The sequence below is a fragment of the Heterocephalus glaber genome, unplaced genomic scaffold, assembly GCF_053883595.1.
Source record: "Heterocephalus glaber isolate CG9 unplaced genomic scaffold, H.glaber_assembly_v1.0 deba00000347, whole genome shotgun sequence".
Lineage (NCBI taxonomy): Eukaryota > Metazoa > Chordata > Mammalia > Rodentia > Bathyergidae > Heterocephalus > Heterocephalus glaber.
In genome coordinates, this window is record NW_028258143.1 from 38430050 (window position 1) to 38447986 (window position 17937).

At 33.4% G+C, this 17937-nt stretch overlaps 1 protein-coding gene across 6 annotated transcripts in view; it reads right to left on the bottom strand.

Moving 5' to 3' along the window:
• The window catches only part of Ccdc148 (coiled-coil domain containing 148), a 392699-nt gene that overhangs the window by 281583 nt on the left and 93179 nt on the right, over positions 1-17937 (bottom strand). For all 6 annotated transcript variants that reach the window (XM_021266013.2, XM_087199166.1, XM_087199161.1 and 3 more), the window contains exons 2-3: positions 5976-6038; positions 4783-4904 (exon numbers count right to left, since the gene is read on the bottom strand). In XM_021266013.2, the coding sequence (XP_021121672.2) occupies positions 4783-4904; positions 5976-6003 (150 nt within the window). In that variant the 5' untranslated portion in view covers positions 6004-6038. The remainder of the gene's footprint in view (positions 1-4782; positions 4905-5975; positions 6039-17937) is intronic.

A 17937-nucleotide genomic window follows, 5' to 3' on the forward strand; every position in this document is an offset into this window, starting at 1 on the left:
CCTCTTCTTGGTATCTTCACAAAAGAATTAAAACCATAATACCACAGCAATATATACACACACATGTTTATAGGAACACAGTTTATAATAGCTAAATCTTGGAAACAGCCCAAATGCCCATCGATGGATGAATGGATAAAGAAGATATGGGGTTTTAATACAATGTAGTATTACTCTGCGATAAAGAAGGATAAACTTGACACATTTCTAGGTAAATGGATGCACCTGAGACCATACTCTAAAGTGAAATAAATCAGACACACATGTTTAAATATCATATTGTTTCTGTGGTATTAAAAAACAAAAGGGTAAATAAGGACCAAAATGTATAATAGATATGAAGAAATAGGAAGAAAATGTTCCAATGGGAAAAGGAACAAGGGCAGGGGAAGGGGAAAGGGAGAAAGGGAAAATAAATTTTTAAAAGAATCAAAGGAAAAAATGGAAAAAAAGGTCTTGTAAAAAAAAAAAAAGGAGGGGAAGCAGGATTGAACAGAGGGGACGGGATTGGGGGAAAAAGAAGATACAAGATATGTTATATACAGGTACAAATTTCCTATGATGAATGTGATCATTATGTATATCTAAAATGTACCAATAAAATTAGTTTTTAAAAAGATGTGTTATGTACATGTATCAACTCCACAGGAGGAATATAAACATTATGCACTGCAAATATGTATGTAAAAAGAATTAAGATGTGTCATACATATGTTACAATGACCCCAATGTATGTAATTATTATGAGTCACAAACATGAATTAAAATTAAATTAGGAGGAGGAGGGCTAGAGGTGGAGGGAGGAGAATAATAGGAGGGAAAGGGAAATAAAAAGAATCATGGTATGTTAAGTACCTGTACCTACTTTCTAAGATGAATGTAAACATCATGTACTACAAACATGGACCAATAAAAAAATGTTTAAAGAAAAACTACCATATAAAGGATAAATAATGCAATTTATTCAAAAACTAAATTAAAAAAATACAAGAAGATGAAATCTAATAAAAACTTACTACAACATATGGATCTTATTTGGATGCTGATATAAATAAACTCTAATGACAATTTCAAGTATATTTAACACTGATGATATTAGACATCATAATTGCATAGAGTTTTTAAAGTTCTAATAGTTTAGAGTTACATGCTGACATATTTATGGATAAATTATTATCATGTTTAAGATTTGCTTGAGAACAATTTGGTATAGGAGGTATTTGTAGGTAGGATTATAATGGAACAATGACCAAAAGTGGATAGTTGTTGAAGCTGGATGATGTTACTTAGAGATTGATTATCCCATTCAACTAAGTTTGCATGTTTATAATTTTCCATTACATGAGATTTTTTAAAAGAATTAGTAGATGATACCTGAGTTAGACAGAAAGAAATATTTATTTTTGCTAAGCAAGAAAATTCAAATAAAAGTAATTGTAAATATTCCTTTTATACTTAATACATTGAGAATACGCAGTTACATACAACGCAGGAAAAAGTAGTTTTGATTTTCAGCCCAGATCCACTACTTGTCTCCAAATTCAACCTCAGCATTTGAAAGACTCAATATCCATTTTAGTGTCTCATCTGGCATCTATCCAGATATTGATCATGATCAATGGCACAGTGATTATATAGATAATCATCTCATCTAATGAGTACAATAGTATCAGTAGTAGAAGGCAAGCAGCTGTTTATTCTAAATAATAACTTGATGTAACACTCTCATATTATTTAAATGTTAACATCCTTTCAGTCAGTATAAATATATTTAATATTGCCAGAATAAAGCACTGTAATAACAATGATTGCTAAAATTGTTAATTTTATGTGTAGAAAATTAGCACATTTAAGTAGTAAAATAAACAGGAAGATAGAGTGATAATTAATACAAATATTAGGAGACAATGTGTTAGCTATGTAACATTAAGAAGAATCACATTCTTTTTGAGTCAACACATATTTTATTAAAATTTAAATAATAGTATAAGAAAAAAATAACAAAGTTCATGTTGTAACAATAACGCCAGTTAGTATAGACTGTTTAGTATATTAGCATCCATGATATTTAAAAAATAAACTTAAGAACTATTTAATTTCCAGTTATTTAATTCTATTTAAGCCATGAGTCTTTTAAGAAAAGGTCCTATTTAGGAATTGTTCACATCTTACAAAATAAATTAAAAGCAAAATGTCAACTGCCACCTATAAATTAACTGAGAAGGGAAAACTCCAAAAGTTATGGATAATATTCCCAATACATATTCCTTAATCCAGATATAATTTAAACTGAATGAAGAAAAAAAGAAAGTGTTATTATGCAATACACAGGACACATTTGATTCTCACTTATCAACAAGCAGAAAAAGAGACAGTACAAAAATGCTTTAAAAGGACCAGTCCTTATCATTATGAATCTCTGGAGACTAACAGTGGAAGCAAAAGCTTATCAAAATGATTACTACAACCACTCCTGCCTTGCAAGTGCAAGGTCCTGAGTTCAATCCCCAGTACCAAAATAACAAAAGAATACTACAGAGTGAACCATTTTCAGTAATTGAGGACATCGATTTTTTGAGATTTACTAAGCTATGAATTGCAAATACAAATCTATCTCTAGAAAATATGTGACTAAAACTCTTCCTGGACTATGAACAAAAAGGTTAGTGATATTAGAAGCTATGTTTAACCTTACAAATGTACAGTACAGTGACTAGAGATATAATCCACCAGCTGACAGTGCTGAGAAACTATTGTTCCTGCACTTAAAGTCAAATTTTCAAATCATAATAATAATTAAAAATCTTAAATATGTCTGTTCTTTGATATCAAGTCTTTCATCAAAGAGAAATTTACCTTGACCAAATACTGACACAACTTTAACACTCAACTACTCTACATTCAGCTAAAATATCTTTTCTGCCATATCTCAGATGTATGAATGGATGGATGGATAATATTAGCAATATGCATGTACATATTCTAATACTGACAACGTGTAGAAAATACATTTGTGTTGTGTTGACATCTTTTTAAAAAACAACACCTTGAGAGAAAAAAATTGGTAATAAGTCTCAAAAACACTAAAAAATTTTGTATTTCTTGGCCTAAACATCTCAGTCATGGGAATTTATCCTGTGTGGGTAGAGGATTTTAAAACATGGAAAAGTCTGTGTACATGAAGAATTTTACCACAGTAGTATTTCCAACATCACCAAATAGAATACTACCCAAATAAAATAAAGTGTAATAATGCATGCATCATTTTCTATTTGGAGTACAGTACAATATTTGTCACTCCTGTTTTTACTTAATTCCTACTGGCCTTCAGATCTCAATTTCAATGTCACTTCCTCAGAAAGGCCTTTCCTACCCACCCAATCAGGATTGTGTCCTCTTAATTATATACCAGACAGCATGTTTTCTTGCAGTTTATACTTAATATAATTTATTTCCAGACTTATTTAATAAATATTGACACCTTTTCTTTTCCCAGCAAATACTACAGTACATGAGGCTAAGGGCTATATTTTGTTCACTGTTGTATCTTCAGGGCTAATGGTACGCACACGATTAAGATTTGTTGACTAGAGTAATTAAATATCATATAAAATTATATAAAATAACATGGGAAAATGTTAAAGAGAAAAGTATATAGGATTCATGTTTGTGTTATGGCACAAAATAAGATATGTAATAAATTTTTATAATTATCTATGTATGTATTTGCACTTGTGGTTTGTGTACAATAGATCAGAATAAGTCAGAGATATAGAAACAATTTTATTAGGATTACATTTATGTGATTTTCTTCTATAAAATGTCTTTGAATGTTCTCATATCATGAAGTTTCTTTAGAGTTATATCTGAAACAAATAAAAACTTACTTTTTAAGTTACCTTAGTGTAAGAGGATGTAATTCATAGATATATGGTAATCTCTCTGAAATACAGTATCAAATGTGCTTTGGAATCACAATGGTTGCCTTTTTTTTTTTTTTTTTTGGTACCAGGGATCGAACTCAGGTCCTTGCACTTGCGCAGCAGTCAGTGAAACCACTGAGCTAAATCCCCTGTCCATAATGGTTGCCTTTTGAAATAGATAATGGTATGTACATGTAACCACTCCCCAAGATGATTATAAACTGCATGTACTGCAAACATGCAGTTAAAAGAAAAAACATTAAAAAGATAATAATGAAAAGCCATGCAAAACTAACAAAATATGAACATTTTAAATAAAAATGAAAACTTGTAAATCAATGTATTACTTCACTAAAACAGTTTTTCCATATAAGGAAACAATGAAAAATGTCACTTTTAATAAAATGTATTATTTGAGCAAGTTCCAGGTTGACCTTTTCTTGGCACAGGATATGTATATCAGCAAAGAAGAGAATTCCAGAATAGAGGTACATTTACACTGTGTTGAAGAAGCAGACTTAAATCAGATAATAATCCACGACTGGCACTCATTAGCAATTATTTTCCAGATTAAGTCTTAAATTATTGAAAGTAACTATCTTTCCAAAAACAAAGTTGAATTAGGTCTCATAGAGCTGTTATAAAAATTAAATGAATATTGCATGTAAATTATATAACAGAGTCTGAGAACATTCAGTAAATGTTAGCTGCTGTTCACTATTATTAATAATTAGGAGAGTTTAAGAACCATTTAGACAACCATTTATTTTTGCATGTGCAATGTAAATAATAATATACTTTCTAGAAATTCAATTTTCCAAAACTAGAAAAAAAATTGTACATACACACAACTTCTAACCTTTTGCTCTATAGAAGCAGAAGCTAATTTCTTTGCTTCAGTTAATGCATGTAACTGTTGATAGTCTACTGGCTTATACTTGATTCTTCTCATCCCGTTTTTCATACAGAATAACAGATTATCTATTTGTCAGAAAAAAGAAAAATGAGAAAAAAATAATATGTGATTGGAACTCAAATATAGTTAAGGAGAAAATGTTTACTTCATATCTTATTGTTAAATATTTTTAAGCGCATAAGACACAGTAAAATACTATGTTCATAATGTATTTTAACCTCTATTTCTAGAAGCTCTTAGAATATGGCTACTAAATTCCTTGCATAACATTACTTCTAAAGGAGCAGAGAGGGAATAATTACATGGGAGTTAATATATTGTGGATCGTAGAAAACTATAATGCCAACTATGACCTCTGCTAATCTATTATTCTTATTAAAATGTGCTAGGTATCAACTGTGAATATATTAAGTACCACATCTTTAGTAATCAAATTACATAAATACATTCTTAAATTATAGATGATCTTCTAGCTGAGATAAATCAAAATAATTTAAATTTTAAAAAAGGTTGAAACTGAAAACTAAATGTATAATAAGTAAAAAAATAATATAACTATATAGAGTATTTGGATTTTCTCCACCCAAATGCATACAAGGTCATAATTTAGTATTATAGTAACCTTCTTGATAAAGTAAAACATAGGTTGAAGATATGCTAAGACAAGTAGCATGAAATGTAATAACCTGAGTAATTCAAGCAAAGAATGTACTTCTGTCTCAATTATATGAATAACTAATCTGTGCTACATAAAGTAATTAGGACATATTAGAGAAATCATGGATCATGTAACTTTTAAGAATCTTCCAAATGATTACAAGATAAGCACAGCAGAAGATAGCACGATTGTCCTGGTCATTGTTTTGTTTGTTTGTTTGTTTGTTTTTGGTACTGGGATAGAACTCAGGACCTTGCACATGCAAGGCAGGTGGCTGCACCACTGAGCTAAATCCCCAGCAGGCCACTGTTAAAGATGAAAACAGACTATTATAAGAGGATTGGTCAACCATTCAATGTAACCATAAAATGAACTTTTTTTTATTAAAATTTTGGAAATCAACATTCTGTCATTATTTCATTTCCACAATGCACAACCCACTATCAATCATAAAACAGAGTTGCAAGTAGAAAAATACCTGAGCTAGCATTTCTCTGAATTGTCATGAATGGCCAATCTCTCTTATTCCTGTTTTCCGTATCTGTCAAGAAAAAAAGAAACACTTTAGTTTTCACAGTGTTATTTTTTAAATGTTTTAAAAGATGTGTTAATTGAAATACTTTCAAAAATAGGGCCCAGAAGTGGATGCCATAACTGTGTGTATTATATTAAAATTAGCTTTCCCTGGCCCCTAGGAGCTTCTCTCCCATTAGTGTTTTCCTTCTATGTTGTTCTTGTACTTGGTCACTCCTTGCAATCTTTTCCCTCTTAAACATCCTTTATTGTCCAAGCTGAAAAACATTTAGTGGTTAGACAGCTCTGTGTATTTTATCTTGAGTTCCTGGGAGGAAGGAAACTACATACAATGAAGAATAAATTACTACTTCTTTCTTTCTTTCTTTTTTTTTTTTTTTTTTGGTACCAGGGATTGAACTCGGGTCTTTGAGCTTGCGAGGCAGGCGGTGGAACCACTGAACTAAATCCCTGGACCTAAATTACTATTTCTATTACAAGTAGTGCAGCACTTACCATGTGGTGATGAACCAGCCAGACTTCCCTTTCAGGAAAGACTCCCTGACTGTCTATGGGAATGTAGACTGCAGACAGCCTACAGGTGTCACCTCCTTCAGGGTTGAACTAAGCTGCAGATAAGAGCGTATTCCATACCCTTTAAAGGGCAGCCATGCCCAGTGACTTGAGCAAAGTGAATATGAAGCAGTTTGGATTCAATGTAGGACACTCTGATGTCAAATATTTGCTACAGAGTTTCCTGCTGGCTTAGTCTAGACGTTGGAATTGCAATGAAGTTGACTTTGCCAATATTGCCTCTTCCTTCCTTCCATAGGTGTGGGCCCCTGACAATCATCTGTTTCAACATTTACTTCCTGAGAGCTCAGCTTGTGTTAACACTGAACTGAAATAACATCTTTTTCAGAAACACATCACTCACAGGGCAAACAAAATAGTCAAATGGCTCTGTAAGTAACAGCACCCACTTTTCATAAAATTTTGTTCTACATCTACTGGCTGAAACATCCATATGTAGGTGGCCTTGGAAGTAACCAAAACCTTCTTAAATAGAGGAGAAAATAGCCAATGTCCGTGACTTTTAAAAATGTTAAGATACCATGAATTACATAAATTGCCCACAAGTTTTAGGAATATAGGGATAAACTCCAGTGTATAAATTCTACAGGGTCTTGGGCAAGAAAGTCTTGCTTCAAGACTTTAATAACATTGCAAATACTCCCTTTAGAGATTTTTCTACTCATATCCACATCTTACCCATTAATATTCTTCTTCTAAAATATGCACATCCAATATGCCCATTGCCAGGGTCTCAACACAAGTCCGCTTACTGCTTGGATGTTAGCAGCAATTCTACCTTTCAGTCCATTTTCCACACAATGACCCTTTAAAAACTCTAATCTGACCTTGCTTGAAATCCTCTCAGTGGTTTCCCATTGCTCATTTAAAATAGGATCCAAACTCCTTTCAATGGCCTATAAAATCCAGCATAACCTCACTTCAGTCATTACTTCACTCATCCCCTCAAACATTCCAACCACACTGGTCTTTCTCATTCTCAAAGAAACCATGTCCATATTGCCTCAAGGCTTTCCTACTTACTGCTCCCTCTGCCCTAAAGATACTTCTTTTCTCTGATTACCTGCTTAGTTTCTTCCTGCGTTCAGCTCAACCAACATATTACCTCCTCAGAGAGACCCAATCAGACCTTTCTAACTAAGTGTTATGGTTGGGATCCTACACATCCCCCAAAAGTCTCATTGTGTTGAAACTTTTCACCACTGGCTTTGAGGAACTGAATGGATGTATCATGAGATCTCTAAATTCATCAAGTGGATAAATCCATCGATGTGTTCATTAGCTGAACTATTGGGGCCTAGTTGGAGGAAGCAAATCACTATGGGCGTGACTTTGAAAGGTATGTCTTGTCCCTAGCCACTTCCTCTCTGGCTCTTTCCTTCTTTGCTTCCTGGCTGCCATGAAGTGAACAGCTTTCCTCTGCGATGCCCTCCTGCTGTAATGTTTCTGCCTCCCTAAAGGGCCAGAAGCAACAAATCCAAGTGACCAGGGACTAAAACCACTGCAACCATGAGCTAAAATAAATCTTTCCTTCTTTAAATTTGTTTTCTGAAGTTTGGTCTCAGCAAGAAAAGCTTGACTAACACAATAAAGGAGGGCCTCAAGCTCCTCTCTCAACTAATTCTTTTCCATGATAATTTGTATCTGTCTTCACATTTGCATGTTTAATTATTTGAAGTCTCTCTCCTCCAAGAGACATGTTTACTGTGTCTTATTTTTTATTATATCCCCAGTGCCTACATAACATATAGTAGGTACTCAATTAATTCTATTTGAGACAATTAATAAAATGTAACTAGTGGTATCTGGATGTCATCTAGCCACTCAGAAGAATGGCAACAACAATTCCTAAGTTCATAATGTAACCTCTCTCTCCCTATCATAACCTTTCAATTTCTTATAATTTGCTTTGATTATATAGCCTCCAGATAGGTGTGGCCAATTTAAATGTCATCAGAGCCCACCAGGAAAGTTAAATGAGAAAAGTGACAAAGGCAAGACCATAGAAAACAGCAGAGAAACAGAAAACTGAAGAGGATTCCGTGCCCAATGATAATTTTAAAAATTTTTGTATAATACAGGTAATATGTATAAAACAATTCTCTAGAAAGGATGTAGGCTGGTTTGTTAGCTCTGGCCTATTACACCTGATCTGTTGTTTTTATTTAATTCCTTACCTATGGCTTTTTTAAAAATTGATTTTATTGGCACATTTTAGATATACATAATGATCATATTCATCATAGGGAATTTGTATCCATACATAATATATCTTGATCTCCATCTGTAGTTTAATGTTCAAATGTGCCATTTCTACCTAGTAGGAGACCTCACAGGTCCTCTAACTGACCATGTTTAGTATTTCCTCAATGGAATCCCAGCATTTTTAGATTTAGAAATTATTTTTTCAAAGATTCAGGATCTGAAACAAAATGAGGTTTGGCAGATTCCCTTTTGGCTACCTTGGTTTAAGCCTGTCTATCCCTGGATAATTTGTTCTTCTGGGTTTTCAAAGGAAATCATGCAACTCATAAAATGTTTCTCATCTAGAGACAAATTTAATTATGGCCCTACAAATCTTATATTCCAATGTATTCTGGAAATCAAAGTTGTAACCAAAAACTAATCTGTCTTCATGAATTTGAAAACTAGCTTTATTTCAACTACATAGAAGACCAAATGGAAACTCTTCTTGACCTATGTATTGAATCTTTAGATAACAATTATAATTAATACTTACCATTCAAGAATATTGAAGGCCTCAAAACTAAGGAATCATTAAATTGAGGTATTATAAAACTATTTTAATTGTAATACTTCTTGTATCACAGAATTGGATAAACATTTAGATTTAGAATTTGAAAAGTTTGGGCTGGGGATGTAGCTTAGTGGTAGAGCACTTGCCTAGTATGTGCAAGGCCCTAGGTTCAATCCCCATTACTGAAAAAAAAAAAAAAAAAGAAGAAGAAGAAAAGAAAGATAGAATTTGAAGAGTTCAAAAATACTTAGTCTAGCTTCTCATTTTAGCATTTGAAATGACTGAGGTTCAGAAAAATAATCAAGCATACCTAATCATTAGCAGAACTACTTCAGGTTACTAATCTCATATTACAATATAAAAATGTCTGAAAAGAAAGGCTTCTTTCACTGTCAATATGGTGGCCAAATCTAACCTAAGCTGAAATCATTTGGTACCTAGCCTAAACTAAACTGAAATTTGTCCTACTTAATGTGAACATTCACACAATTTTGCAAAAATTGTAATGTGTTTAACTATGAAATATTGTCCTGGGCCTCACCAGGGTTTTAAATAATATAAGACATATATACTCTATAACAGTTATAAAAATCTGAAAAATTCAAAATACATTGCAGTCCACACACCTCAGATAAGGATTATGAAACTGTACTAAAATAAACACTTCCTGATTCTAAAGTAAGTGCCTGTCAGCTAGGCCATTTCAATTTTATGCTTACTCGTCACAAATTCAGACCGGCTATTTCAGCCTGTGGGTTAAATGCTTTGGGCTGAGAAACTGCTACTTGAACAAAACTTTTCATGTTCAATAATTTAAGAGAGCTTAGTTTTGGAAATTATTCCATGTTCACATTGTATGACATTTTAGAAATTTCTTCAGTATTATCAAAATGTTAACCTTTTAGATACAGTCAATTACTGAAAACATTTTAAAATGATATATTTTATAAGAAATTTCTTAGAGTACAGGAAGAATACTTTCATATATCATGTAATGATAGCTCTTCAGTGGCCAGGGGGTTGAAAATATTTTAATGTAAAATAAATTGTTTTATTTTTTATAGAGAATCTAAACTTTTGTTAGAACAAACAAACATGACCAAATGTAGTATCTACAAGGTAGATTAAAATTCAGGACTTTTCTGAGGATGAGGAAAAAACATAGCAGACAATCATTTATAAAATCAGGCAGTCTTCACTCTGCTAAAATTTGTATTCTTCTTTTCTCAGAAAATCTCTTTTAATACACTGAGGAAGAAAAAGTACTTGGGCTTAACATTGGAAAAATATACATTGTATCATTTTTAAACTGATTAATTGTGTATACACATGAATCACTCCAATTGGTTGACTTTTCCAAGATTCTACTAGACCATACAGTATAAGATTAATATAAAATATTTAAAATATCAAATTATAACTTTTTTTATATGAAACATCTCATGATATTGTCTATAGTAGTTCAAATATTATGACCAAAGTCTAGCTTGAGTAGTAATTTCTTAATATCCAAGTTTCTTTTTTTAATTCTAAGCAGAATGGTGCACATTATTTCCATTTTGAAACATTATGCATTCTAGTTTACACTAGGGTAAAATTATTGCCCTGGAAAAACTAATGGAACCAAAGGGTAAATGATATGAAGTAATAAAAATAGTTAAAATGCTCAGCTACATAATAGATCTCATAATCAATTCATAATGAAAAAAGAAGAAACAAAACAAAACGAAACAAGATATCTAGTACAAGAATATTGTAGGTTTTAGACTCTAAGAACTACAAAAGGTTATTAAAGGAAATAAAACCTGAACAAAAAGAAAGAATTTTATATCTGTATATGCCAAAGATTTAACTGTAACAATTTCTGGGAGGGAGGGTTGTAATTAATTTTAATTTGTTATTTTCATTTGAGCATAATCTCTAAATTTTTCTTTTTGAAACAGAACAAAGAAAAGCACATCTTAAAAAGTACTAAGCTTGGAATGTGTTATTTCACTATATTTTGGGAAAACTCTACCATCGTTTCCATATTTTGACAATTATAAAAGAAACTAGATTTCATGATACCAAGAATCCTTTAAAATGTGAACTTGTAAACATACATGAGTATAATTCTTCACATTGAAATTGAATTATTTCCCACAATCCTTTTCAACTAAGAGGCAGGATATATTAAAATACATTTAATAAATTTTATTGACTTTAAAACACTAACATTAAAATATTCATGAGATCATTTTTAACACTCTGTGGGAAACAAGTAAATCTTTTCAATAATAAAGTGTTAGTTAAAAAATGTTAGTTTGTATAGAAAACTACTTGGTAAAATCAAAATTTCTGGTTCTACTTACCACTAATATCCAGTTGGATTTAGCTTTAGTAGTCATTTTGAATGTTTTGTTTTATATTCTTTCAAGATTTCCCATGTATATCCAAATACTTGTGTAATTTTTATACAAATTTAATAATGATATATGCAGCAGTTCTTCTTCTTCTTTTTTTTTTTTTTTGGTACCAGGGATTGACCTCGGGACCTTGTGCTTGCGAGGCAGGCGCTGGAACCACTGAGCTAAATCTCCAGCCCCCTGTAGCAGTTCTTAAGTTGATTTTTATTTAATAACTTGAAATTTTCTCTTATCATTCTGTTTCTATGCCCACATATGTACACACATGTACCTTTTTTTTCTTTTTTTCATTTTTAAAAACATCTATTATAGGTGAAACAAAATATACCCATATTATAGATAAGTGTCTATTCACATTTGTACATTAACATTTTTAACAGCTTCAGATAAACTCTACAATGTCTTACAAAACATGAAACAATATTCAAGTTACTGGGTAACAACAACAATAACAACAAAAAACCATACAGCAGAAGCCTCAAGTGTTTCCTCGTTTCTAGTTTACAACTCAAGAAGGGTTTCCTGTTTATGAGTGACAAAAACTTCAGATAACGAAATGAAGTAAAACCAGAGACACACACATGTATCTTTAATGGTTGCAAAATGGTATATATTCATTAATTTAAGCAGTACAAGAATCCAAGAAAGAAATTTTTCTAAGAACATTGTATCTTTTTACTATGAAACAAAACCCATAATCAGACAAAGAACATCTATAAAATCTCTGCCCTCTTCATAATTCATATACATTTGCTTATGAAGCAAATCACACATGCACAAATAGACAACTTTTATGAGTATCTCTATTTTTATGTCTACAATAGCTCAAAGAAGAGTTGAAATCAACCTTGCTAATCACATGATTCACAAACCTACTTATCACATATGGTTTTCCAGCCTGGAAAGCAGAGAAATAGTTAATCAAGGCAAAGAACCTAGAATGACCCAGTTTCTGTGGACCTCTAGGGCTCCACAGAAAGTGAAAGTAACTGAAGTGAGTCCCTCATGCTCTCACTCCCTGTATGTCCTCAAAGGTATTTTAATAATTCCAAAAGGCCAAGAGAAAAGATTTTAAAACAATATTCTATATAAAATGGGAGATTTCCAGGCATTTTAGCAGGGAGGGAGTAATAGATGATTTATACAGCTTTCATTAATAGTCTTAGAAATCCTGTCCAGAATCCATGACTGGTAGTTTAGAGTTTTAGCAAACCAACTTGGGGAAATTAAGAAATTATTTATTTTAGAAACATAATTCTGTCCCTAATTTTGCCCCTAAATGTGGGACTCATAAAGAAAAGGTAATAAGCTGGGCATGGTGGCACACACTTGTAATCCCAGCAATTGGGAGGCTGAGGCAGGAGAATCACTTAAGAGTTTGAGGCCAGCCTGGGGTACATAGGGAGCTCAAGGCCAGGCCGAACTACATAGCAAGACTCTGTCTCAAGAAAGGCCGGGGCGGGGCGGGGGGGGGGGGAGAGGAGGGGAAGGAAGGAGGGAAGAGAGAGAAAGAAAGAAAGAGAAAGAGAGAAAGAAAGAGAGAAAGAAAGAGAGAGAGAAAGAGAAAGAAAGAGAGAGAGTGGCCCGGGGATTTAGCTCAGTGTTTCCGGCGCCTGCCTCACAAGCGCAAGGTCCTGAGTTCAATCACCGGCACCAGAAAAAAAAAAAAAAGAGAGAGAAAGAAGGAAAGAGAAAGAAAGGAAGGAAGAAGGAAAGATCAGAAGGAAGGTAGAAAGGGAGAGAGAGAGAAAGAAAGAGGTAATGATGAAAATGATTCTCTATTTTGTAAAGGTTCACCACTCATCCTCCTTATTTGACTCAAGCAGTTGGACATGCTTAAATTTATGACTTTGTCAACATTCTGACACAGTTTGGGAATTGATTTTCCCATCTTATAAAACTGTACTTGAAAGAAGAGGTTCTCTGATTCCTCCTGGTCCTTTTACTCCTTATATTTCTGTCATTAGAAGAGTATTATGCCAATTCAACCCTCTGAGTCTTCTGAACAGCTTTTTTGCAACATCTTTTCACCTGTTTTTGTAGCCCAGCAACCATCACACAGCTGTCTGAGTAGTATCTCAGAAGCCCAAATACATCACAGAACTCGGGCATATGCCAAATAGTTTCTCATAGCTTTTGAGGAGAAATTTTAAACTCAATCTAGTTGACAAGGACCTCACCCCTTGGTTAGCTATTATCCATACAAACTCTACACTTGAGCATTTCAAAACCATTTATAGATCCTTATATGCACAATGTTGTGAAAAGCAGAATGATGGTACCACAAAGATATTCACATAAGTCCTAGCCTTCAGATCCTATAAATATGGTATGTTATAAAGCAAGGGGAATTAAAGTTGCAAAGGTAATTTAGGTTGTTAATCAGCTGACTGTGGCCCTTAATCATGATATGTCAATTTTTCTAGGCCAATAAACAGCTATCAGATTAGTAAAGCATATTTCTGGGTTGTCTTCAAGGTGTTTCCAGAAATGATTGGCATGTGGGCCAGAAAACTGTGGGGAGACTATCCGATAGGCTTGCAGCAGATGAAATAAAAGAGAAAGAAAGAGAAATTTGGCTCATGTTGAAAATCTACATTCTGCTTAAGCAGGTGTACCTTGCTACTGCCATATCCTGCAGGCCTCAGACTCCAGTTTCTTCAGCCTTCTAATGTAGACTCATACTAGTGAGACAGATGGCCATTGTGGGTTTCCTTGACTCTGGTCCCAGTAAGTCTACCTAGCAAATTCCCTTGTAGAAAAAAAATTATATATATATATTCTGTTACTCTAAAGAACCAATACATTGACCTTATAGAGAGAAATTGTCATGGATTATCCAGGAGGACCCAAGGAAATCACAAGTGTCCTCATGGAAGAGAGGCAAGAAGGTCATGATCAGAGAAGGAAATGTAACAATGGAAGCTGAAGTCAAGAAGAAGAAAGATTTGAAGATGCTATGCTTCTATTTCTGAAGCTAGAAGGATGGAGCCCTAGCCCAAAAAAGGCAGATAACTTCCAAATGTGGAAAGGGTAAATGAAAGATTCTCTTCTAGAGATTCAAAGGTAAAGTAGCCTTTCTGACACCTTGACAGCCAGTGAGACCTATTTTGGATATCTGACTCTCAGAATTGTAAAATAATACATTTGTGTTATTTAAGCCACTGAGTTTATAGTCATTTTTTATTTAGCAATAGGAATCTGATACCCCTTTCACATTCCCCCGCCTTTGCATACACCTATTATAAATGTATAAAATGCCTTTCCCTCTCTGGCCAATATGTACTTATTTTTCAGTCTCATCTTAAACATTCCACTGAGGCCTTTCCTAATTCAGATAGAGATGATTGCCCCTCCCTTGTTCTGTTATTGTTTCTTGTGTATCCTTATTGTTTCTCTTACTTATTTGTGCTTTTTATCTCTATTGAATATCTACCACATACTAGATTAAAGTGTATAGATTTTTTTCAGGCTTCTGCAAAAAGACCCTCCCTCACCATCTCATCCAAAGTAGCCCTCTCTACTCCCAATCCTTCTTTTTTTTTTTTTTTTTTTGTTACCAGGGGTAGAACTTGGGACATTGTGCTTGTGAGGCAAGAGGTAGAACCACTGAGCTAAAGCCCCAGCTCCCCAGTCACTCTTTATTCCCTGAATCTAATTATTTTCCTTCATGTTACTTCTCAATATGTGGCATTATGCTATATATTTATTAATTTGCTTATTAATAAAATTAGGATATATGCTCCATGAAAGCAAGGCCTGATAATCTCTAGATCTCCAGAGTATTTAAAATACTGTTGGTAATGCATTAAGCACTCAGTATACATTTGCTGAAAAACCCTTGATTGCATTATAAATCATAATATTGCCTTTAAATCATGATAGTATTAGAAGTAGTTTTTATCTCCTCTTCCTCTACTTATGAATCTATGCTCACCAATATGAAATGAAAATTATCAAGAACAAATTTTTTACAAAAATGAGCAGTAGGCTGATGTGTATGCAAAATGAGGAAGGAAAATATGCTCAATTTATTTTGATAAAGTATCCTACTGAGTTAGTTCATGTGAACTGGAATTGACAGGTGCCCCCTAGACCAAATATTTAGCTGCCAATCTTAGCACACAACCCCATATGCAGAAATTTGGGCAATGTCCCCACTTATTAGCAATCTAAGGATATCTAATCCATCCTACTCTTCCATGAGTTTAAAAGTAAGGAGATTATTTGCACAGTAGAAACACATAGTTTGGCCTCATCTCCTACATGTTATTATTGAGTGATAAAAAGCAAGACATCATAAAATACCTCCCTCTCTCTCTCTCTCTGAAAAAGAAGAATATGCAAATAGAGCAAACTAAAAAGGAGGTTGCAACTGGAGGTAGTCTCAAAAGAGACTTAGTTTTATCTATAATCTTTGCATTTTTTAAAAAACATAAATTTATATAATTAAGGGTAATAACTACTGCAAAAAGTTATTTCTAAATTTCTGCACCTTCCATTATAGAATGAATACAATGACATTAGATTCTGTAAATGATTGGCTAGTGAGTTCTGCTGGTAAAGATCTCAGAACAGAATAATCTGCCACAGCCATTTCTGAATCTGCCATGCTCAGACCACTTCCTGGAGCATCTTGACCCACCTAGGCTGCAACAACCCTGTGATGTCCAGCCTAAAATATCCAATTAGCTTCTCCCTTCACTTCAAGTACATTTATATGATTGTATATAAATCTGTTCTGCCTTGTAAAAGAAAATTTTTCTGATGCCTTCCTTAACAAAATGATTTAAAAACCCCGTACTTTTTCTTGTGATTAATGGTCACAAATGCATTGCTCTTTCTCTTGATTACAAGCTTATTCATTAAAAGAAAACTTAAAGTCAAGGCCACACACAAGGTTATGGAGTTCAACAATTAAATGGAATTTTGATGTGCTTTTCGCTATTACTGCTGAGAAATTTTATCATCTGAAGTTTGAAACTGGGGTAGACACAGCTAGGTGCTACTATCAGTTCTCCTTTTCTCCCCTCCCTAACAGATCCCAGTTTTGCTCAAGGCTAAAATATTGCCCTTCCTTGATACTGAGTCACTCTAACTGACCATGCGATACAGTTCCAGCGAATGTGATATAAGCAGAGGTCTGCAGAGAATTTCAGGGCAAGATTTGTGTTGTCATATAGGAAACCCTCCTTCCTTCGCTGCCCTTCCTTCTTTCCTCCTGCCTGAAATGCAGATGTTAAACTAAACATTGGGAGGCTATGTAATGACTATTAGGATGCAAGATGCATACTAACAATCACAGAGAAGAAAGCCAAAAAATGTCTGGGACATTTTTACCAAGAATCTGCTGCACTTGCTTGGACTACTTCCCTCTGGCTATGTTATTATGAGAAAAGTAAATTCTCAAGCTTTTGAAATCAGGTTCCATAAATTTTCAGACAAGCAAAATTTTAAATGGATATATGCTAGGATAATACGAAGCCTTTCCATAAAGCAGTATAACAATTGTTCTAGAAAAATACCCATCAATACAGATCTAAGTTAAAATACTAGAAAACATTACTGTCATTGCTCTTCAATAGCAGCATGAGAGAATTACATATAGCAAAATTTCCCATTTAAAAACTCCAACAGTTTCATTTGCAGTTTGAACAGAGTTGAAAGAAAGTACACAAGAGAGTAGAGTAGGTGGTTCTGGAAGAGAAAAGAAAAAATACTCTAAAAAGTAATTACACTATGGAAAAGTAACACACAGAAAAAGAAGTAATGAAGAAGAATGTATACTACAGAATAGTGTTTCTATGAAGAATCAATGATATAGGAAGCAATTTTCTCCTACAATATTACAAGTGTTTTTAAAAATTTTTAATAAAAAGTAGCAATACACCGCACTTAGTGCCTAGAATGTTTTGAACGAATGAAACAACTGTAATAGGTAAGAAATATTAATGAATTTTGTGTTACCAGTTAACTTTGAAAGTATCTCTAGGCTCTGAAGCAAAGAAAAAAAAGAGATGATTAAAGGAGTTAATGTTTAGAAAGAGGAAAAGAGTGAAGAAAAAAGCAAAGCAGAAGAAATTAGAAAGAGAAAAAAACTTCATTTACTTTCTAGTTCCTCTTTCCAGGTACTTCAAGTTTGAGCCAACAAAGAAAGCCTCCACCCTCCC